This window comes from Microcaecilia unicolor, chromosome 3 (genome assembly GCF_901765095.1).
Source record: "Microcaecilia unicolor chromosome 3, aMicUni1.1, whole genome shotgun sequence".
Lineage (NCBI taxonomy): Eukaryota > Metazoa > Chordata > Amphibia > Gymnophiona > Siphonopidae > Microcaecilia > Microcaecilia unicolor.
The window spans coordinates 503,769,510-503,793,221 of NC_044033.1; the positions used below are offsets into that span (position 1 = coordinate 503,769,510).

General features: G+C 46.9%; 1 protein-coding gene across 1 annotated transcript in view; it reads left to right on the top strand.

Annotated features, from left to right (window-relative positions):
• The first annotated feature begins 21,103 nt into the window (after positions 1–21,103).
• Positions 21,104–23,712, top strand: part of UBE2J1 (ubiquitin conjugating enzyme E2 J1) — a 66,156-nt gene continuing 63,547 nt past the window's right edge. Inside the window, exon 1 of the mRNA XM_030199100.1 lies at positions 21,104–21,211. Within this exon, the coding sequence (XP_030054960.1) occupies positions 21,181–21,211 (31 nt within the window). The 5' untranslated portion in view covers positions 21,104–21,180. The remainder of the gene's footprint in view (positions 21,212–23,712) is intronic.

Here is a 23,712-nt window from a genome sequence, read left to right on the forward strand (position 1 = left end):
TGCAAGGGAACAGTGGACGCTTCCTTAGGTGGAGAAGGATAGTCCAGGAGCTCAAACATTTCAGCCCTGGGCTCGTCCTCCACAACCACCGGGAAGGGGATGGCCGTAGACATCTCCCGGACAAAGGAAGCGAAAGACAGACTCTCGGGAGGAGAAAGCTGTCTCTCAGGAGAGGGAGTGGGATCAGACGGAAGACCCTCAGACTCCTCGTCAGAGAAATATCTGGGATCTTCCTCTTCCTCCCACGAGGCCTCACCCTCGGTGTCAGACACAAGTTCCCGGACCTGTGTCTGCAACCTCGCCCTGCTCGACTCCGTGGAACCCCGTCCACGATGGGGGCGTCGAGAGGTAGACTCCCTTGCCCGCATCGGCGAAGCTCCCTCCGCCGACGTGGTCGGGGAGCCTTCCTGGGAGGTGGCCGCGGTCGGCACCGCACGCGGTACCGACGTCGGGGACCTCAACCTGGGCGATGGGCCAGCCGGCGCCACGCTCGACGGTACCGGAGGCGCAAGCACCGCCGGTACCGGAGGGGTAGGGCGCAACAGCTCTCCCAGAATCTCTGGGAGAACGGCCCGGAGGCTCTCGTTTAGAGTGGCTGCAGAGAAAGGCTGAGAGGTCGATGCAGGCGTCGACATCAGTACCTGTTCCGGGCGTGGAGGCTGTTCCGGGCTGTCCAGAGCGGAGCGCATCGACACCTCCTGAACAGAGGGTGAGCGGTCCTCTCGGTGCCGATGCCTGCTGGGTGCCGAATCCCTCGGCGACCCAGAGCTCTCGGTGCCGACACGGGGAGGAGACCGGTGTCGATGCTTCTTCGATTTCTTCCGAAGCATGTCACCGGAGCTCCCCGGCACCGACGAGGAGGACGTCGAATCCATCCGTCGCTTCCTCGGGGCCGAGACTGAAGAAGGTCGATCTCGGGGGGGCTGTACCGCAGGAGCCCTCAGGGTAGGCGGAGACCCACCCGAGGGCTCACCGCCACCAGCAGGGGAATGGACAGCCCTCACCTGCACTCCACCCGATGCACCACCGTCCGACGACATCAGCAGACGAGGTCCTGGTACCACCGACGTCGATGCAGCTATCCGATGTCTCGGCGCCGATGCAGAGGCCCGATGCCTCGATGCACTCGATGCAGGGGCGGCCGAGGAAGATGGTCTGGACGCTGACGACGTCGATGCACTCGAAGATCCCGGTGCCGATGCCGACGAAGAGCCCGAGAACAACACGTTCCACTGGGCTAGTCTCGCTACCTGAGTCCGCCTTTGAAGTAGGGAACACAGACTGCAGTTCTGAGGGCGGTGCTCGGCCCCCAGACACTGAAGACACGACGAGTGTCGATCAGTGAGCGAGATAACCCGGGCGCACTGGGTGCACTTCTTGAAGCCGCTGGAAGGCTTCGATGTCATGGGCGGAAAAATCACGCCGGCGAAATCAAAAGCCGAAATGGCGAAATTTGAAGCACCAAAATTTAGAGGGAGAAAAATCTCGACCGAGGCCGAAAAGAGGCCTACCCCGACGACGAAAGAAAACTTACCGGGGCAAAAAGCTGGAAGTACGGGGAGGATTTACACGAAACCCGGCGGGGGGTTTCCGGAGCACTTCCCGACTAAGAGAAAACTTTCCCGAAGGAAAAAAACACGCTCAAAATAAATTGGACGCGCGAGGTCGACTTTCCGGGGCTCGACACGGCGAAAACACGACCGTACCGAGTGCGGACAAAAGAAGACTGGCCGGCTCGAGCCGGTTTCGGGCGGGAAGACGGCCGCGCATGCGCGGTGCGCGCGGGCGCGCGAGGGCTAGCAAAGGACTTTGCTAGTGAAGTTTCCGATTGGAGGGGCTGCCGTGGACGTCACCCATCAGTGAGAACAAGCAGCCTGCTTGTCCTCGGAGAATGGAAAAAAGAAGAGCGTCCCTGACAAACACTTGGACGACTTTACCTGGTCCTTTTTTTCTTATGACCAAGCCACAAAAATGTGCCTTAAATGACCAGATGACCACCGGAGGGAATCGGGGATGACCTCCCCTTACTCCCTCAGTGGTCACTAACCCCCTCCCACCCTCAAAAAAATTTTTTAAAATATTTTTTTGCCAGCCTCAAATATCATACCCAGCTCCATGACAGCAGAATGCAGATCCCTGGAGAAGTTTTAGTGGGTGCAGTGCACTTCAGGCAGGCGGATCCAGGCCCATCCCCCCCCCCCCCACCTCTTACACTTGTGGTGGTAAATGTGAGCCCTTCAAAACCCACCAGAAACCCACTGTATCCACATGTATGTGCCCCCTTCACCCCTTAGGGCTATAGTAGTGGTGTACAGTTGTGGGAAGTGGGTTTTGGGGGCTCAGCACATAAGGTAAGCGAGCTATGCACCTGGGAGCAATTTCTCAAGTCCACTGCAGTGCCCCCTAGGTTGCCCGGTTGGTGTCTTGGCATGTCAGGGGTACCAGTGCACTACAAATGCTGGCTCCTCCCACGACCAAATGGCTTGCATTTGGTCGTTTCTGAGATGGGCGTCCTCGGTTTCCATTATGGCCGAAAATTGGGGATGACCATCTTTAAGGACGACCATATCTAAGGTCGACCTAAATTTCGTGATTTGGGCGTCCCTGACCATATTATTGAAACGAAAGATGGATGCCTATCCTGTTTCGATAATACAGGTTTTCCCGCCCCTTCGCTGGGACGTCCTGCAAGGACGTCCTCAGGAAAACTTGGGCGCCCCTTTCGATTATGCCCCTCCACGTCTACTATGGTCTCTATTGCAACTTCACTATTGAGATAACCTAACTTCCCTGTCTTGGTGATACCTTTGAAAGATACCTTGCTCCAAACCATGCACTTTTGAATGACTGCCGGCGTTCTCCCAGTTTCTATTTTAAAAGTTGCTCTATCTCCTTTTTAAATGGCGATGCCAGCAGCCTGGTCCCACTCTGGTTAAGGTGGAGCCCATCATTCCAGAATAGGCTCCCCCTTCCCCAGAATGTTACCCACTTCCTTGTAAAACTAAAACCCTCCTCCCTGCACCATCACCTTATCCACGCATTGAGACTCCAGAACGCTTTCCTGTCTCTTGGGTCCTATCCATGGAATGGGGAGCATTTAAGAAAATGCTACCCTAGAGGTTCTGGATTTGAGCTTTCTACCTAAGAGCTAAATTTAGCTTCCAGAACCTCCCTCCCATATTTTCCTATGTCATTGGCATCCAGATGTACCAAGACAGCCAGCTCCTCCCCAGCACTATCTAAAATCCTATCTATGAGACGTGTGAGGTTTGCCACCTTCGCATCAGGCAGGCAAGTGACTAGGCAAACCTCATGTCCACCAGCCACCCAGCTATCTACCTGCCTAATAATCAAATCACCTACTACAACAGCCATCCTAACCCTTATCTCCAGGGCAAAATCTCCTGGAGACATATCCTCAGTGTGAGAGGATATTGTATCCCCTGATAGGCTGGTCCTGGCTACAGGATTACTTCCATTTTCACCAGGGTGATGCCCTCCTTCTAGAAGACTCCTCTCCTACAAGGCAGCACAGGGGTTGCCAAGACTGGAGGCAGGACTTCTCTACATTATTCCTGTAGGCTTCCTCTATGTACCCTCAGCTCTTCCACAAGAGAACGGACTCGTTCTCTGAGAGCTAGGAGCTCTTTGCATCAAGTGCACACATATAACCTCTCACTAACTGGGAGATAATCATACATGTGACACTCAGTGTAAAAGACTGGATAGCACCCACCTTGCTGTTGGACTGCTGTCTGCATCTTAGTATTATAGAATTGTTTAACTAAAACTTCTTAAAATACTATGGATATCAAATGAATATACAAAGCCTTAAGATTTTATGGTATAATATATAATTTATTTAGTGTTTGCATCTCAGAAACTAATTAAATGTAATTAAAACTCTAATGAAAATTCTCCTCTTATCGTCCTAATTAGAATAATCGACTATAAATAAAGAGTTTGAGTGAGTGGGAGCAGGGGAGAGGGGTGGGAATGAGGACTGAGGTAGGCCCTGCTGTGCTAGGAGTGGGTGGGAATGAGGACTGAGGTAGGCCCTGCTGTGCCTTCTAGAGCCTATCTGTTAATGCTGTGGCAGAAAATTCAATCTTTAAGTTACCAAGCACAGACTAAAATAATGTCACTTACCCAGAGAAATATCCTCTTCTCTCAAACCTTACGTGCCAGGATTTACACCAGGTTTCAGTTGGTGTAAATTAGGGGTGGACTGATCATTTGGGCAACCAGGCAGTGCCCGAGGGCACAGACAGTGGCGTTCCTAGGGGGGCGGACACCCGGGGCGGTGCCCCGCCCCCCGGGTGCAGCGCGGACCCCCCCCCCCGTGAAAGAGCCCCCCCCCGGGTGCATGCCACTGTGGGGGGGGTGCCGCAGCGCATGCCTGCTGCGAGTTTACTAACTTTGCTCGTTCGCTGCAGCTCCCTCTGCCCCGGAACAGGAAGTAACCTGTTCCGGGGCAGAGGGAGCTGTAGCGAATGAGAGAAGTTAGCGAACTCTCACAGCAGGCGCGTGCCGCGGCACCCGGGGCGGACCGCCCCCACCGCCCCCCCCCCCCTTGGTACGCCACTGGGCACAGAGGCTCTGCCCGATTGCCCACCGCCACCACCACCACACATTGCAGCCCTTCCCAATCCTACCTTGAAGGGCTCTAGTGTTCTAGTTGCTTCTACAGAAAGCAGGAAAGAATCCCGCTCTTTCCTGCCTGCTGCTGCTACTTTGCCTGGCGGTGCCGGCACTGCCTTTCTTTAAAAAATGGCTGTGGAGACCCACAAAACTACCGCAGTAAGTCTCGGTAGTCATTTTGAAAACACAGTGATGGCATGGCTGGGCACAGTAGCAATAGCAGGCAAGAAAAAGTAGGGTTCTTTCTTGCCCCCGAAGAAGCCACTAGGCCACTAGGGCTCTTCAGCGGCAACTGCGGTGTTACAGGAGGAGGACAGTGGTGAGGCCTCAATGTCCTTTACTGCCTGGGGTCCCAGACCCACTGTCTGTCCACCTCTGTTGCACGGTATTGTGAAAATAGGCTGGGACTGTCCCAAATATACGTTGATGGGCCAATAGGAGAGTCTTGAATTGAACTCTGTGCATTACAGAAAGCCAGTGTACTTTTTTAATGTTGAAGTGATGTATTTGGACTCTGATATTTCAGTGATGCGTGGGGAGTGCCGACATCAGCGGCTGGACAAAACGGGACGCTTTGGCACCCCCACTAACAATGGTATGATATCTATGTGTGTGTTCCCCCCCCCCCCCCCCCCCATGAACAGCTGGCTATGCCTCGACTTTAATTGTGTTTACAAATTTTAATTGAAATGGAATCCTAAAAATTTATAAGTAGAAGTACAACAAACTTGGAAAATAAGATGATACCTTTTTATGACTAACATTTTTTTTTACTACCTTTCAGAGGCCAAAACCACCTCCGTCCTTGAGCTGGTTACAGCTGCAGGCCTAATAGTTAGAACTGCAGACTGAGAACTAAGGCAGCTGAGTTCAAATCCCACTGCAGCTCCTTGTGATCTTGGGCAAGAAGAAAGAAAGAAAGAAAGAAAGAAAACAACATAGGGGGGCAGCATTGGCCAAGCTACCAGGGGCACATATTTTCTACTTTTTGCTGATGCAGACCTGGGAAGACAGCAGGCTTGGTGGAGGTGGCAGTGGGCAGGCAGAAGGGAGGGGCAGGTTGTGGTTGGAGCTGGGGAGGTTTTGCTTTCCGAAGCCTCTTATACCGGATGCCTGTGCTGGCACTTACACAGTTCTTTTTCTGAACCTGGCTTTTTTTTTTCCTTGGGAAATGGCTGTTGACACTGGGTGTGCCTGTAAATACACATGCAAAATAGTGTGAGAATGTCACAGATCCTCATGGACCTTTGAATTCCCCTCTCCACATCCTTTCTAAAATGCTGTTTTTAAAATCTTAACACTTGACCAAACATTTGCATAATAACAGGGAGGTGGGGGGAGACTTCCAATATCAATATGCTACTCTTCAGCTGACCCAACCTGATCCTTAGATATTTCAAATAAAATGGTTATTTTCTTTATATCTGTGTTGTCTGGGCATTTTGAGAATAATTTCACAAGTGCCTAGTTTAAGACAGTCAAAATGTGTTCCAACTCATGAGAAAGGGCATTCATTAGATCTGCATACTTCTACCTCAAGCCAATTGCTGACCTCTTGTGAATGGTTTCCTGTCCCATGGTCAGACCATTTTAAGAACATAAGAATAGCCATACTGGGTCAGACCAATAGTGCATCTAGCCCAGTATCCTACTTCCAACAGTGGCCAGTGACCCCTATATTATACAAAAGATTCACAAAACACTAGTCAATCCTCCAGGACGACCGATAGTTTCAGCCAAAGGCTCTCTTTTGGAGCCATTATTCATTTTCGTGGATGTATTTCTCAGGCCTTTCATCAGCAAAGTTCAAACATATGTAAGGGACTCCTCATGAATGACTTTGGTTATGACTTGAAAGATCTTATCTTGGTTACATTTGACATCAAAGCCTTGAATTCTAACATTCCTCAAGAACAAGCTCTAGAGGTTTTGGTGGAAGTTCTGAATGATAGACCCAAACCACACAGGGTTCCTACAGCTTTAATTATCCAGTTGGAAACGCTGGCTCTTAGAGAAAATTTCTTCTGTTTCCAAGATCAATTTTACAAGCAAATGAAAGGCATAGCAATGCGGGCAACGATGGCACCTGACATTGCCATCTTGTGTCACCCATTTTGAATTCCTATTCTTGACTGAACATCCATTTTCAGAGGAAGTCCACTTCTGGAAAAGATACATCGATGATATTCTGATGTTATGAAGAGGCAGCGAAGAAAGGCTACAGGAATTTTATGTATGAACTCATTGGATCCAAATCTTTTTTTTTTTTGTTACATTTGTACCCCGCGCTTTCCCACTCATGGCAGGCTCAATGCGGCTTACATGGGGCAATGGAGGGTTAAGTGACTTGCCCAGAGTCACAAGGAGCTGCCTGTGCCTGACGTGGGAATCGAACTCAGTTCCTCAGTTCCCCAGGACCAAAGTCCACCACCCTAACCACTAGGATGCATTACGACAATCAACGGATTTCTTTTTTGGACCTTCTGATTGTCAAAGATATATATATATATATATATATATATATATATATATATATATATATATATATATATATATATATATAATTCTCACCTGGAACATTCTGAAGCTCAGTCTGTCAGAGGGAAACACAAGGGTAGGCTGTCAGACACTCACTCTCACTCACATGCACCACTCACTGTCACTCCTAGACCCGCCCTCAGCCATGCCCCTTCCGCACGTAATTCGCTACCCCAACGTTCTAAATGAAGCCTCCAACCGGAAGTTAAGGCGTCGAGACCACTTTTCGCCCATTGCTGTGTGCCCCGCCCTCGCGTCAGAACATGATGACGCTGAGGGCGGAGCACTCACACTCCACGAAACGCCATCAACGACGGCGCAACACTGATGCTCCAGGAAACGCGATCTCAACCGGCACACACCCAGCTGTCACTGCCCCCCCCCCACGGCGCATAGAAACGGAACGCGAAACTGCTGCGAGTTCAACCGGCACACACCCAGCTGTCACTGCCCCCCCTCGGCGCATAGAAACGGAACGTGAAACTGCTGCGAGTACTCCCACAGCACAGCCAATGCAGGAAATACTGACATGGGGAAACGGAGCTCAAACATCAAACGACAACGGTGCTGGTACAGCAAGGCTGGACGGGGAAGGTCACCGAGGCAACAGAGTTTCACTGATTGAAAGACGCTTCACTGCTGATCTGCACAGTACACCGCACAAACAGGAAGTAACTCCACCCTCTCTAACAGCTGCATGACGAACATGAATGCAAAGGTACCCGGTGCACAGGCATCAACAGCTTCAGGGTCACCAGGTTCAAAACTTGCCTTCTACCATGCTGGGATTTACAGCCCCACCAACTTTCACTTTTCCTTTCACAGCTGCCCTTCCATCCCTATTTGCTCTTCACACCAGAGGAGGGGGTGCTCACACCACAGAGGGAGGAGAGGAAGGTATCTCTCTCTCTCTCTCTCACACACACACTCGCCCCCAGACTCACTCACTCTCTGTCACACACACACACTCGCACATTCACTCTCTCTCTCTCTCTCTCACACACTCACTATCACACACACTCTCTCTCTCAAACATACACACTCCCAGGAAAACCTTGCTAGCGCCCGTTTCATTTCGCTCAGAAACGGGCCTTATTTGCTAGTATATACAGTATATATATATATCTTCAATACCACCATTTTCAGGACAACTACAGACAAAAATCAATTTCTACACTTCAATAGTTTCCATAACAGGAATCTGAAAGAGAACCTTCACTTCTCACAGTTTTTCAGATTATGGAGGCTATGTATTTCCTTTGAGTTTGAAAAGCAGACCAAAACAATGACAATGTTGTTCTAAGAAAGAGGTTACCCGCAACAATGTATCAACGAAGGCTTGAATAAGGTGAGGGCAGCTGACCGGAACACCTTGTTATGACCTAGGACCGACAGAATAAGCCCCAACATTGTATGTTGTCTGAGGTTTTCTAATATGTCATGTGAAATACAGAAGATATTGAGGAAACACTGGCATTTACTGGAAGGACATTCATGTTTCAAAAATAAGAAATTGACAGTTGCTTATACCGGAGTAGAAATATCAAAGAAATAATAGCACCATCAGGCCTGCCAGTTGAAAGAATGTCATCTACTAGTTTTTCTGGTCATTGCCCTTGTGGAACATGTTCCGTCTGTACTCTGTTCTTAACTTTGGATACCATTACACATCCACATACAGGTCGAATTTATCATTTGAAACATAATTCTGATTGTAACACTGAAAGAGTCGTCTATGTGATTATTTGCCTCTGTTCCCTCATCTATGTTGGAAATACTCTGAGAAAAATTAAAACTAGAATTATTGAGCACCGAAGTAATGTGCGTAGAAAGAATATCACTGCACCTCTTGTCTAACACTGTCTGGAATTGTCACATACTCTTGATGAACTAAGATTCTTTGTACTTAAGGTCATCAACAAACCATGGTGTGGAGGAGCCATAGATCAATTACTGTTACAACAGAAACAATGTAGCATTTTTGAACTCAATACAGTCCAACCAGCAGGGTTGAATGTAGAAATCGATTATTTAGTATTTTTATGAAACTATTGTCTGCCACCATGCCTGTTGCGTTATGTTCTTTTATCATTTGTTTCTTGCTTTCAGGAGAGAGTCTTCAAACAAATCAAAGGGACTGCTATGGGGGCCAGTATGGCCCCTGATATTGCAATTTTATACGTGGCCTTCTTTGAGCATCAACATCTGGAGACACATCCATTTCAAGAGGAACTGCAGTTCTGAAAAAGATATATTGATGATGTTCTTGTGCTATGGAAGGGTACAGTTGAGAAACATTGAATTTCACACGTGGCTCAACAGCCTAGATGTGAATTTGAAATTCACTATGCATTATGATTCCAAAGAAATTCCCTTTCTGGACATTCTTATTAAGAAAGATACTTATAACTTCAATACCACAATATACAGGAAACTCACTGATAAGAACAATTACCTTCATTTCCCAAAGCTATCATAATAGAAATCTCAAGGAGAATCTCCCTCTCTCATAATTCCTGCGATTGAGAAGGGTGTGCAGCGACTATCGTGACTTTGGAAAACAAGCAATACCCATCGCAAAAAAGATTTTGAGACAGGGGCTACCCAGAGCAGTGTATCTCTAAGGGCATTAATAGAGCGAGGGCTGCAGACAGGGATGAGCTACTTGTGAGGCATGAAGAACGAAGAAGGCCCGATATTGTATGTAGCATGAAATTTTCTAACTTATCTAATAACATCAAAAGGATTTTACATAAACATTGGCACATTCTGGAAGGCCACCACTGTTTTCAAGACAAATGGCTTACCATGGCCCACACACGAGGCAGGAATATTAAGGAGATAATAGCCCCTTCTGCTCTACCTGTCACACTGACCATGACACCCTCACCGATTGGTCATAAACCTTGTGGTTCATGTTCTATATGTCCATCCTCCATGATCACCTCAGTGTTCACCAACCCACAAACTGGGAAGGAATATCCTCTCAAACTCTCCTCCAATTGCAATACGGAAGGTGTTGTTTACCTTATCCTCTGCCCGTGTGAACTTATCTATGTAGGAAAAACCATCAGAAAAATCAAAACAAGAATGATCGAACATAGAAGTAACATCAGAAGACAAAATATAACAGCCCCCCTAATACAACATTGTACTGACCATTCTCATAACTTTTCTGACCTCCGGTTTTTAGTCTTTAAGTTAATTAAACCATCATGGCGGGGAAGCAACACAGAGAAGATTCTTTTACAACAAGAACAAAGATCCATTTTCGAATTGAACACAGTCTCCTCAGCAGGACTCAATGCAGAGATAGATCTATCAGTTTTCTTATAATATCATCCTTCAATGAGCTTGTTGCATGACTTCAAATTGCCTTTGACCTAATTTTGCTTTTTATATTGCTAAAGGTAGCTCCTGTGATGAATTATACACATTATTTATTTTTATATGGACAAAAGTAGCTCCTCTGATGAATTATACACATTATTTTATTATTTCCTATTACTGTATTACTTTATTTTGTATGGAGACATATGCTTGTACTGTTTATTCTATGCTATCATCTCTTAGGATGATTGACCTCTGGATGTCTTTGTAAATGTTGTTACGCCGGTTTTATTGTCTGTATATGTCCTATTACTAAATCATTTTGCTTTGTATGGAGACATATGTTTGTACTGCTGATCCCAGGGGCGTATCTGCGTGGGGCCACAGGGGCCTGGGCCCCCGCAGATTTCGCCCTTGACCCCCCTACCGCCGTCACCTACCCCCGAGGTCCGCTTTCTCATGCCGGCTTTTTAAAATATTGCTTCAGCTGACGGGGGACCCCAACCCCCCGCCAGCCCAGCCGCGGTCTTCTTTAACTTCTTCATCGTCGTCGTGCTGAAAGCTGCATGCATCCTTAGTTCCAGTTGGACGGAGTCTGACGTCACAGCACGGGGGCAGGGTTGATGACGCGGGGGTGGGGGTGTCAGGGGCGGGGTTTGAGTTTGGGCGGGTTTTGGGCTGGATTTAGGCTGGTTTGGGTGGGAAAAAAATTTTCCACCTGTCAACCTTGCCTCAGAGGCAGGCTTTTCACTTTTGGTGCTGACAATCACGACCTAGTGGGTAAGTGAATTATATATATTCTCCCAATGTTGATACAGCACAAGCAGTGCCACTCGCTAGACAATAAGTTTTTAAGCTTTGCAAACAGGGGGATCTCTAGAATTGTAATAAGACCACAGACGCTGTGCAACACTTAGTATATGTTTATGGAATGCATTCACCGCATATATTATGTAAATTTTTTGCTAAATAAATGTACATTTATTATTATTTATTGCATTTGTATCCCACCTTTTCCCACCTATTTGTAGGCTCAAAGTGGCTTATAGAGTGTGGTTATGACATAATCATTTCGTATTAACAGGTACATTTCTTATAGTTTGAATGTTGGTAAGAGAAGATAAGCATAGTCGTTTCATGATGACAGGTACAATTCTTGCTGTTTAAAGATTGGGTAGGGGAGGATAGACGGGAAGTGTTAGGTAAGTTAGAGGTGAGCTGTGGTAATTGTGTGATTTGTTGAAGTAGTTTGTAGGCTATGTATTTTCTTTGTAGGCCTTTTGGAAGAGATGAGTTTTCAGAGATTTGCAGAAGTTGGTTAATTCGTCAATAGCTTTCAAGTCTGTAGGTAGATCATTCCACAGCTGCGTGCTCAAGTAGGAGAAGGTGGTGGCGTGTGTCAGTTTGTATTTACTACTACTTATCACTTCTATAACGCTACAAGACATACGCAGCGCTGTACACCATATACGAAAAGACAGTCCCTGCTCAAAGAGCTCACAACACGGCACATTAATGAATACACATATCTTTAGCTTATTTATTATGCTCCATAACACTACAGTACAACGGGGGTACCTATCTTTTTTAAAAGATATTTTTAGAGGTGTATGGAGCGACGAGGTCATTTTTAACGCTGCCTTTCATGTTACAATATTGTGTGATGCTTTTTAAAGACATTTTTCTGCACTGGAACCTTGTATATTTCCAAAAGAAATTCTTTTACACTGTCACATTGCATGGGAAGTTGTCTATTTATTTATTATTCATTTTTTATTAATTATTAATCATTTGTTTTTCTATGTAACACTACAGTCACCTCTTATAAACTTCCTTCATAAGTAAATGGGCAATTTGGTATTTCTTGTGGTAGTCTCTACACTGAAAGGAAATAATGTTTGCATTGACTATGGCAGGCCAACCAACTGATCTGAGGAAAGGGGGAGTAGGAGGAGTAGGCTCTTGAACAACACTAGTAGGCGACGTAGGTTAGGAACAATCTCTTTATTTAAATATACACTCGACTCAACACAGCCGTGTTTCGGCGCTACAGACGCCTTCTTCAGGAGTCTATGAAATAAAACCAAACAATGGTAATATAACAAACATGCAAAACAAAAGTAAAATAAGTATAAAACGTTAAATGTGTGATAAACATAAATTACATATAAAATTTAAAAAATTTTAATAAAAAATTTTTTTATAAAAAAAGTATTGCAGAAATGGTAGAATATATATATATATATATATATATATAAAATCTTTGAATTTTATATATGATATTTATGTTTATCACACATTTAACGTTTTATACTTATTTTACTTTTGTTTTGCATGTTTGTTATATTACCATTGTTTGGTTTTATTTCATAGACTCCTGAAGAAGGCGTCTGTAGTGCCGAAACACGGCTGGGTTGAGTCGAGTGTATATTTAAATAAAGAGATTGTTCCTAACCTACGTCGCCTACTAGTGTTGTTCAAGAGCCTACTCCTCCTACTCCCCCCTTTCCTCAGATTCTACTTTTCGTAGGAATTTGTGTACCTCCACCCTCGTCGTGGTTTCGCTTGCAGGCCAACCAACTAACCCATCAGTATGAAGCATTGCGCAAAAAGGAGATAAAATTCATAAACCTTACCTCAGAGCGGTGAACCATGGACTGGATGTGGTGAAAAACAACATGAAAGAGCACTAAACAAAACTAAAAGCATGCACATGCACACACTACACCTTAAACCCTGATTGAAAACGAGGCTCCAGAGGGTCATGAACTTGATGCGGTACAAAACTGCGGTGATAGAGTCCCAAAGGAAACCTCAGTTCAATGCTATAGTTAATATAATAATGTTTATTATTAAAGTTCACTCATAGTATTCAACAAACTAAAAAGAGCTACCAAAGCATTTACCAACAGAATTCAACTAAGCTGTTCATATAATGGAGATAGCTTATTGAACAAGAACTTACATTGTTAAATTAAAATATCCAATTATTTTATTTATTTATTAGGATTTATTTACTGCCTTTTTGAAAGAATTCATTCAAGGCAATGTACAGTAAGAATAAATCAAACATAAGCAATATACAATTACAGCAGTAAAAATATTCAAATAATACAAAGTACTGTTGACATTGTAAGTGTACTACTTACAATGTCAACACAATATGTAATAAAACATTTTAATAGACAGCGTAGAGTATAAGCAAAGATGGAACATATAGGTAGGTAAGAGAGTAAAAGGAGTTAGAAATAAGGGGACTAATTTAAAGAAAGTTGCACATGAGGTCAGAGAGATGATTAACATCCCCGCCCCCCCCCCCCCCCAACACACACACAACTCCCGGTGTGTCCTGTAACAGAGCATGTGGATTAGCATAACAAAATCACATATGAGAGTTCCATCGCATTCCGCCCTCAAGGATCTTTAGACTAATTCAGAATTCGACTACGTGCAATCGGCGTCAATGAGTCCCAGAACAGTGCCCAAACGCTAATGAGGCGAGATCGAGTCAGGGACTCCATATCGTGGGCTTCTGTTCGTTCCAAGGCAGCTTGGTCAATCATCAGCACCCGCCAATGAGACAGAAGAGGATTTTCAGGCAATAGCCAACACTGGAGGATATAGTTTAGTCCCATCAAAACAGTTCTCTGGACAAAGCCTGTGTATCCTTTAGGAATAGGGCGCTCTAGCGCTAATACTGAAAAAAGTGCAAGAGGTTTCGGTGTCCAACATGATTTCCATAGACTCGATACATGCACTCCCTATTATCTGCAAAGCATTTGAATCTTCGTACATGTCCAAAATAAATGTCCTAAGGTAGCCTTTGCCTGACCACATTTACAAAAGCGATCGGAATCTGCAAAGTGAACCAAATATGCTCTATGGGGAGATTATGTATAATCGCATTACCAATTTATATTGTAATTCCCAATTAAGTATATTTGAGGTCAGGGAATGTTGCATACAAAGACTCCACTTAAGTTGGTCTCCTGAAACAGCAATATTAAGGTCTGAAGTCCACCGTTGCTTCGGCTGTGCAAAGTCAAAATCTGGTAGTAAATCTTGTAGTGTTCTGTGATGGCACTGAAGTAGCACCTGTAATTGAACATCTAAGCCGAAAGCCTCTGGGATGAATTTGTGAACCACTGAGGTTAAAGATTCAGTAGGTAAAGTCTGTACATAATGACAAAGTTGTAAATACGGAAAAACATCGGATGGCTACCAAGAAAAGAATGGCAGGAAGATCTCTGCATACTAATAGGGCAAATAGGATAAACATATGCTATCAGGCTCATTTTCGAAAGAGAAGGATGCCCATCTTTTGACACAAATCGGAAGATGGGCGTCCTTCTCACAGGGTCGCCCAAATCGGTATAATCGAAAGCCGATTTTGGGAGTCCCCAACTGTTTTCTGTAGCGGGGATGACCAAAGTTCACGGGGGCGTGTCGGAGATGTAGCGAAGGCGGGACTGGGGCATGCCTAATACATGGACGTCCTCGACCCATAATGGAAAAAAAGGGCGTCCCTGACAAGCACTTGGACGACATTACCTGGTCCTGTATTTCTTACGACCAAGCCATAATAAGGTGCCTGAACTGACCAGATGAGTACCGGAAGGAATCGGGGATGACCTCCCCTTACTCCCCCAGTGGTCACTAACCAGTGCCTTAGCGAGGGTGCCTGACACCCAGGACGGGTCGCCGCTGCGCACCCCCCCCCCCCCCTGGGTGCAGGGCACGGCGCCCCCCCTCTGGAGCACACCCCCCCCCCCCAAATGCACCCTACCTTACAGCGGGGGGCAGGCGGGAGGGCCGATCCGCCCCCAGTGCACGTCACTGGGAGCTGCGTCGGCTCTGCTGCTTCCCTGCTTTCTCTGCCCCGGAACAGGAAGTAACCTGTTCCGGGGCAGAAAGAGCAGAGAACCAGCGAGCCGACACCCCCCCCCCAGTGCGTGCACCCGGGGCGGACCACCCCACCACCCCCCCTTCCTACGCCACTGTCACTAATCCCCTCCCACCCTAAAAAAAATCTTTAAAAATATTTTGTGCCAGCCTCAAATGTCATACTAAAGTCCATCACAGCAGTATGCAGGTCCCTGGAGCAGTTTTAGTGTGTGCAGTGCACTTCAGGCAGGCGGACCCAGGCCCATCCCCCCCTACCTGTTACACTTATGGTGGTAAATGTGAGCCCTCCGAAACCCACTGTACCCATATCTAGGTGCCTCCCTTCACCCGAAAGGGCTATGGTAGTGGTGTACAGTTGTGGGTAGTGAGTTTTGGGTTTTTTTGGGGGACTCAGCACACACGGTAAGGGAGCTATGTACCTGGGAGCAATTTATGAAGTCCACTGCAGTACCCCCTAGGGTGCCCGGTTGGTGTCCTGGCATGTCAAGGGGACCAGTGCACTACGAATGCTGGCTCCTCCCACTACCAAAGGGCTTGCATTTGGTTGTTTCTGAGATGGGTGTCCTTGGTTTCCATTATTGCCGAAAATCAGAAATGACCAAGTCTAGGGACAACCATCTCTAAGGACGACCTAAACTTCAAGATTTGGGCATCCCCAACCGTATTATCAAAACAAAAGATGGACGTCCATCTTGTTTCGATAATACGGGTTTCCTCGCCCCTCCATCGAGACGTTTTACGAGGACGTCCTCAGCAAAACTTGGGCGTCCCTTTCGATTGCAACCAGGGAGGAAATGGAACCTGACCAGGAACAATATGAATTAGTATCAAACAGCACCGGAGCCTGGAAACTGTCCATGTAACTTCCCTTGTTGTACCTAAAATGCTGTAACTATTATTATTATTTTGCCTTGCAGGCAAGGCAAACATTTACTGAAATGTTTTCAGTTTGTTTTGGCTTTTTTTTTTCAGATTATCAGACATCGATTATGAGACATTTTGCTGTTCTTTTCATTAATTGGTTTGAATAAAATTTTTGAATGTACGTTGTAATTATGTTAATGTGTGTTAAACTGATCATTTTTTAAAGGTGTGCAAATGAACTGAATGGATATCCTTACTATTTTTTTTAATTTCTTTCCACTTTTTTTTACCTTAATCACTACAGTGTAATATTTTTTTTTTTTTTTGTTACATTTGTACCCCGCGCTTTTTCCCACTCATGGCAGGCTCTGGAGGGTTAAGTGATTTGCCCAGTCACAAGGAGCTGCCTGTGCTGGGAATCGAACTCAGTTCCTCAGGACCAAAGTCCATCACCCTAACCACTAGGCCACTCAGCCACATAATACTTTAAATTGTCGTGGCAATAAAAGTTATCTGAATACATCAGGAGTCGCTCTCTTTCATCAAGGCTGTCTGTTACGAAAGAGATTGCCTCTCTCCCCACCCCATCTAAGCATTGTCAGTGTCTGGAGCCTTTCTTCTCTACAGCCTCGTCTATGGTAGGAAAGAGACTCCCCAGCCCTCAGTGGCGTAGCCACAGGTGGGCCGGGACCCGTCCACTTAGAGCTCAGGCCCACCCAACAGCAGCACATATTTAGTGCCAGCTAGTGGGGATCCCAAGCTCCGCCAGCTGAAGACCTCCCCCTGATGGTGCTGAAAACACTGCTCTCCACTTCAGCAGTCTAAGCTTCCTAAGCTGCTGATACTGGCCTCATTGCATTGGGGGGGGGGGGGGAGAACACTTGCTGCCCACCCACTTCTTGACAAGGCCCACCCAAAATCTGCTGTCTGGCTACGCCCCTGCCAGCCCTGAGTCTTTTTCCTCCTCTACTAGCCTTGTCTTGCTCTGTCTCAGGAAAGAGTAGACTCCCTTCCTTTTTTCCAGCCTCAGCCCTGTCAGGAGTGTGTCTCCTTTATCAGCCATCTGTCTCAGGAAAGAGACCCCTCCTCCCCAGCACTGTCAGTTTTAAGAGTCTCTTCTCCACTAGCAGCCTTGTCTGTCTCAGGAAAGAGACTATCCCTTTCCGTCTTCAGTATTAGTCTGTCTTCTAACTGCCCCGTTTGTATTGGGAAAGAGACTGTCAGTGCCGAGAGTCTCTCTCTTCTGCCTGTCTCGGAAGGAAAAAGACTTCCTTCCCTGGCAGCTCTGTCAGTGTTATGAATCTCTGTCCTCTACCAGCCCCGTCTGTCTCAGAAACGTCTCAGAAAAGAGACAACAAAAAATGATCCCAAGTAATAAGTACTCTGGTAATTAGTAATAAAGGCAAACTACAAGCAGCGGCATAGCGAGGCCGGCTGACACCCGGGAAGGGTCGCCACTGCGCACCCCCCCGGGTGCAGCGCGGCGCCCCCCTCAGCGCGCGCAACCCCCCCGGAGTGCATCATTACCGCTGGCGCTCCGCCCCGCCGAGTGCACGTCGTCTCTGGGAGCTGCGTCAGCTCCGTTGGTTCCCTGCTTTCTCTGCCCCGGAACAGGAAGTAACCTGTTCCGGGGCAGAGAGAGCAGGTAACCAGCGGCGCCGACACCCCCCCAGCGCGTGCACCAGGGGCGGACCGTTCCACCGCCCCCCCCTTCCTATGCCACTGACTACAAGCCAGATACTATCATAACGTGGATACTATAGAAGGTAAAAGCTTGACCTCACGTTTAAATTGGACACTGTGGGTGTAAGGTATCGTATATATAGTATAATATAGTATTTATTTAGGAGGGTCCTCAGAGTATTTACTCACCCAATATGAGGCTGCTTTTACATCTCATATAACCAGTGCATTTTATCTAGCGAAAAAGGTGCCAGTACTCAAATGCCAGGCCATCCTTCAGGGGTGGGGGTGATCACTGAGGGATCTACCCCACAATAGCCAGGCCCCCTGCAACCAGTCACAGAATCTATGACAAGGCAGAATCGGTGTGTAGAGCCTGAGGTTTTTCATTAAAACTTGGGGACCATGGGTCAATTTTAGCAGACAATGGAAAAGGTGCCGGTACTCAGTACCCCCTCAAAACAAGGCCTGCATATAACTGAAACTTGCATACTCTGTGAGTGGTTGAGCATCTTAATCATTGAACTGCTCCGTGGTTTTTTTATATTCTATATCATGACTTATCCAAACCACTATAAAGTGCTCTAATTATAAGGGCCATCTTTCGAAACCTGGTACAATCCCTGGTACTAAGTCATCTGGACTATTGCAACTCACTCTACGCTGGCTGTAAAGAACAGACCATCAAGAAACTCCAGACAGCCCAGAATACCGCAGCCAGACTCATATTTGGGAAAACTAAATATGAAAGTGCAAAACCCCTAAGAAAGAACCTACACTGGCTCCCACTGAAAGAACGTACCATGTTCAAGATATGCACGATTGTTCATAAAATCATTCATGGAAACGCCCCGCCATACATGTTAGACCTAGTGGACCTTCCACCCAGAAATGCTAAACGATCTTCCCGCGCCTTTCTCAACCTACACTTCCCCAGCTGTAAAGGGGTCAAATACAAACTAAGACATGCGTCCAGCTTTTCCTACATGAGTACGAAGATGTGGAATGAACTACCAACTCACCTGAAAACGATCCACGAATGAAACAACTTCCGCAAAGCTTTGAAAACCTCTCTCTTTAACCAAGCCTACCACGAGAACCCTTAACTACTTGAACACAACCTTTACACTCCTTTACTCAGAATGTCTCACTGTACAGCTGCATAACCAGATCCTCTTGTCTTCTTTTCTCTCTCTGCCACAACAATTGTATTTCTTCCCTGTTATGGCACTGCCATAACAGACCTTTGTAAGCCACATTGAGCCTGCAAATAGGTGGGAAAATGTGGGATACAAGTGCAATAAATAAATAAATAACTCCACTACAGTAATAAAATTCAATCAAATTACATGTCAAGCTAACACCTATTGTTCAGAAAAGAGACACACAAACTCACTCCCCCCCCCCCCTTGAGCCTGCAAATAGGTGGGAAAATGTGGGATACAAGTGCAATAAATAAATAAATAACTCCACTACAGTAATAAAATTCAATCAAATTACATGTCAAGCTAACACCTATTGTTCAGAAAAGAGACACACAAACTCACTCCCCCCCCCCCTTGAGCCTGCAAATAGGTGGGAAAATGTGGGATACAAGTGCAATAAATAAATAAATAACTCCACTACAGTAATAAAATTCAATCAAATTACATGTCAAGCTAACACCTATTGTTCAGAAAAGAGACACACAAACTCACTCCCCCCCCCCCTTGAGCCTGCAAATAGGTGGGAAAATGTGGGATACAAGTGCAATAAATAAATAAATAACTCCACTACAGTAATAAAATTCAATCAAATTACATGTCAAGCTAACACCTATTGTTCAGAAAAGAGACACACAAACTCACTCCCCCCCCCCCTTGAGCCTGCAATAGGTGGGAAAATGTGGGATACAAGTGCAATAAATAAATAAATAACTCCACTACAGTAATAAATTCAATCAAATTACATGTCAAGCTAACACCTATTGTTCAGAAAAGAGACACACAAACTCACTCCCCCCCCCCTTGAGCCTGCAAATAGGTGGGAAAATGTGGGATACAAGTGCAATAAATAAATAAATAACTCCACTACAGTAATAAATTCAATCAAATTACATGTCAAGCTAACACCTATTGTTCAGAAAAGAGACACACAAACTCACTCCCCCCCCCCCTTGAGCCTGCAAATAGGTGGGAAAATGTGGGATACAAGTGCAATAAATAAATAAATAACTCCACTACAGTAATAAATTCAATCAAATTACATGTCAAGCTAACACCTATTGTTCAGAAAAGAGACACACAAACTCACTCCCCCCCCCCCTTGAGCCTGCAAATAGGTGGGAAAATGTGGGATACAAGTGCAATAAATAAATAAATAACTCCACTACAGTAATAAAATTCAATCAAATTACATGTCAAGCTAACACCTATTGTTCAGAAAAGAGACACACAAACTCACTCCTCCCTCCCTCCCCCCCCATCAATGTTGACAGTTTCTATTTATATCTCTCTCTGTGCCAGGTGGGCGGTTTTACCGCCCAATTGGGCGGTTTTCCGCGACCCGCCGCGGGAAATTTTTGCCCGCGGCGGGTTGCGGTTTTTTGGGCTGGTTTTTGTGCTTCGGGCGGTTTTTTCGGCCGCGGGGGGGCGGGGTTAGTGACGTTTTTGGGTGGGGTTAATGATGTTTGGGCGGGGTTAGTGACGTGGGAGGCGGGGCCGATGACGGGGAGGCGGGGCCGATGACGGGGAGGCGGGGCCGATGATGTAAGAGGCGGGGCCGATGACGGGGAGGCGGGGCCGGTGACGTGGGAGGCGGGGCCGGTGACGGCGGGGGCGGGGTTTATGACGGCGGGGGCGGGGGTGATGACGCGGGGGTGGGGGTGTCAGGGGCGGGGTTTGTGTTTGGGCGGTTTTTGGGCTGTTTTTTGGGCTCCAGTGGGCTGGAAAAAAAATTTCCACCTGGCAACCCTGACTCCGTCAGCCTTGGCAGATTCGGATAATCTTATTGGCAAAAGCCACGTTTACAGGTGTTGCAAAGTTAAGTAATAACATTGAGCAGCCGAGGTAAAAGCAAAAAGCAGGCGATAACATGCAAAGTCCCGCATCTCTCCTCCCTCCCTCTCTCTGTCAGCGCTGGCTCCTCCCAGTCCCCGGTGAGTGAGCGGCTGCTGCAGTGGGAGACGAGAGAGAGAGAGAGGTCGGGCTGCTACTCCGCTTCCCTCCCTCCCCGGCGGGCATGGAGGGCCGCTACAACCTCAAGAGCCCCGGTAGGCCGCGCGCGCGCTCTCATTGTTATGCTTATTGTTACTGCTGACAGTCACGTGTCTCTGCGCCTATGAACTATGTATGTATATGTATGTGTGCGCGCGCGCGCTTTCCCAGAAGAGGGTGCCGGGGGGGGAATCAAAAGCGCAGGAAATAAATCCTGGCTCTGGATGCTGTGCTTTGGGGGGTGGGACTTAGAACAGATATATCCCCTCCAGAATAGCTCACCTCTTCTCTCTGGGGGGGAGGGGGGGTCGCTTATTGAATGTCTGCTAGCTAAGCACTTCCGTTTTTAGGGTGCATGCAGGGGGACTGGGGATCTGTAAGCCACGTGTTTGTTTTTTGGGTCTGAGGTCCTGGGACATTGCTTAGCAAACCTGTCAGTATTTTCACTAGGAGAGAGACCAGTTCCGAGTGCCATCACTGGCCTTGTCAGGTAGAAGACTGAGAACCCTCTAGCCCTGTCAGTATCTGGAGTTTCTCGGGGTAAGGAAAAAAGAGACTCCCCCCTGCCTTCGCCGTATCAGGGGAGAGAGAAAGTCCCACTCTAGAGACCTGTCACGGAAGAGTCAAGCTACCCTTTCTTTCCTGCTGGTTTCCAAAAGAGACACTCCCTCAGTAGACTTGCTATGGGTGACTCCTCCCCCAGGCTTGTCAGCATGAGGTCAGAAAGACTTGCTCTGCACTGTCAGAGAAGAGAGTCACCCACCACTGTCCACCAGCCTTATTAGTCAGAAGACTGAGACCCCACTAATTCTGTTAGATAGAGGAGAAAGACTCCTGTCTGTGTCAGGGAAGCAAACTGAACAAACAATTCTGTTAGCTGGCTCCCCTAATCTCCAATCAGTGAGCTGTGACCTAATGGTTTAGCAGCTTTTTTTTTTTTTCAAAAAATAGTTTGGGGGTGCACTATACTATACATATTACTTACTCTGTCCTCTCCCTTCTCTTTCCCAGGGCAAAATCCAAAAGAAAACAAGCACTGAAAATATCATCACTCACTTTGTTTCCCCATCAACCCCAGCTGGCTAATGCCAGTAGCTCTGCCCTTCCCCTAGCTCCTGGATTATAACTCTCATCACCACAGCCGGAAAGAGAGCAGATTCAAGCCCCCATTTTCTCTGCCCCCTCTCCAGATCTTGTTCTCTGTCTCCTCATCCCACCATTTTATCTCCATCCCTCTCAAACTCCTCCCCCAGGCACACACATTCCCAAAGCTCTCTCACACCACCCTTCTCCCCCATAGCTCACTCTCACACCTCCCCCTACCACATACTCCTCAACTCTTTCTGAAATCCCTAGTCTCCCCAGCATACATATTCCCTCCTACCAGCAGATGGAGGTAGAGAACAATTCATCTCTTCTAGTGAACTCATTGATATAACCTGCTGGTGCTGCTCTATGAAAACTCTAGTATTTTCTCTACATCTAGTAGATGGTAGCTTGTTGCTTCTGGTCTCTTGCCTTGCTCCCTGCTCTGCTGGCTGAGGCTGCACAGCAAAGAAGAGCCTAACAGCCGCTCCCAGGTTACCTGGTCCCCAGACCAGACTTCATTGAGTGCTCCACTGCCCCGAGTCGCACTTTTTAGCATCCACTGGGCAAGGCACTTGGCATGGGTCCCCATTCCCCCAGCCCTTGTAACCTTTACACCCTGTTTGGGCGTTCTCTTCCCAGGGCTCATCTGCAGTTCCGAGGCATAAAAAAAAAAGTTTGGTCCTGCCTGGTTTAGTTTCTAATTGAGTTCAAGCAGCTTTCTGCTTTAAAAGAAAAAAAAACAACCCAAAGAGCGCACCCTAAGAGAGTGGGGGGGGGGGGGGGGGGAGGCAGAGATGCCAGAGCCCTGGACCAAGGACAGCCCAGATGAGCAGGCAGGTCTTCAAGCACCGAGCATGTGGCCAAGCATGCCTGCTGGCAGACACTTTTCTGTCTTCAAGTGTTAGCAGCTTAGCACATCTGTCGTCTCTGTCTGCCCTTCCTGTTTCTAACTTCAAAAATTGTCCCAGGGTGCAGAAGCTGCCTGCTTTACTCCCTGCACAGAAGCGTTGGGAATGGTCACCATGTTTGCTTCTGTCTTTTTTTCCTGCTGCTGTTTTATAAGTACATAAGTATTGCCATACTGGGAAAGACCAAAGGTCCATCGAGCCCAGCATCCTGTTTCCAACAGTGGCCAATGCAGGTCACAAATACCCGGCAAGATCCCAAAAATGTGGAGTAGAGGAGTGGCCTAGTGGTTAGGGTGGTGGACTTTGGTCCTGGAGAACTGAGTTCAATTCCCACTTCAGGCTCAGGCAGCTCCTTGTGACTCTGGGCAAGTCACTTAACCCTCCATTGCCCCATGTAAGCCGCATTGAGCCTGCCATGAGTGGGAAAGCACGGGGTACAAATGTAACAACAAAAAAAATACTGTTTATCCCAGAAATAGTGGATTTTCACCAAGTCCATTTAATAACAGTCTGTTGCAGCAGGAAAGTTCTTAGCACCTATTAGGGCTTGGAGGGGTGGG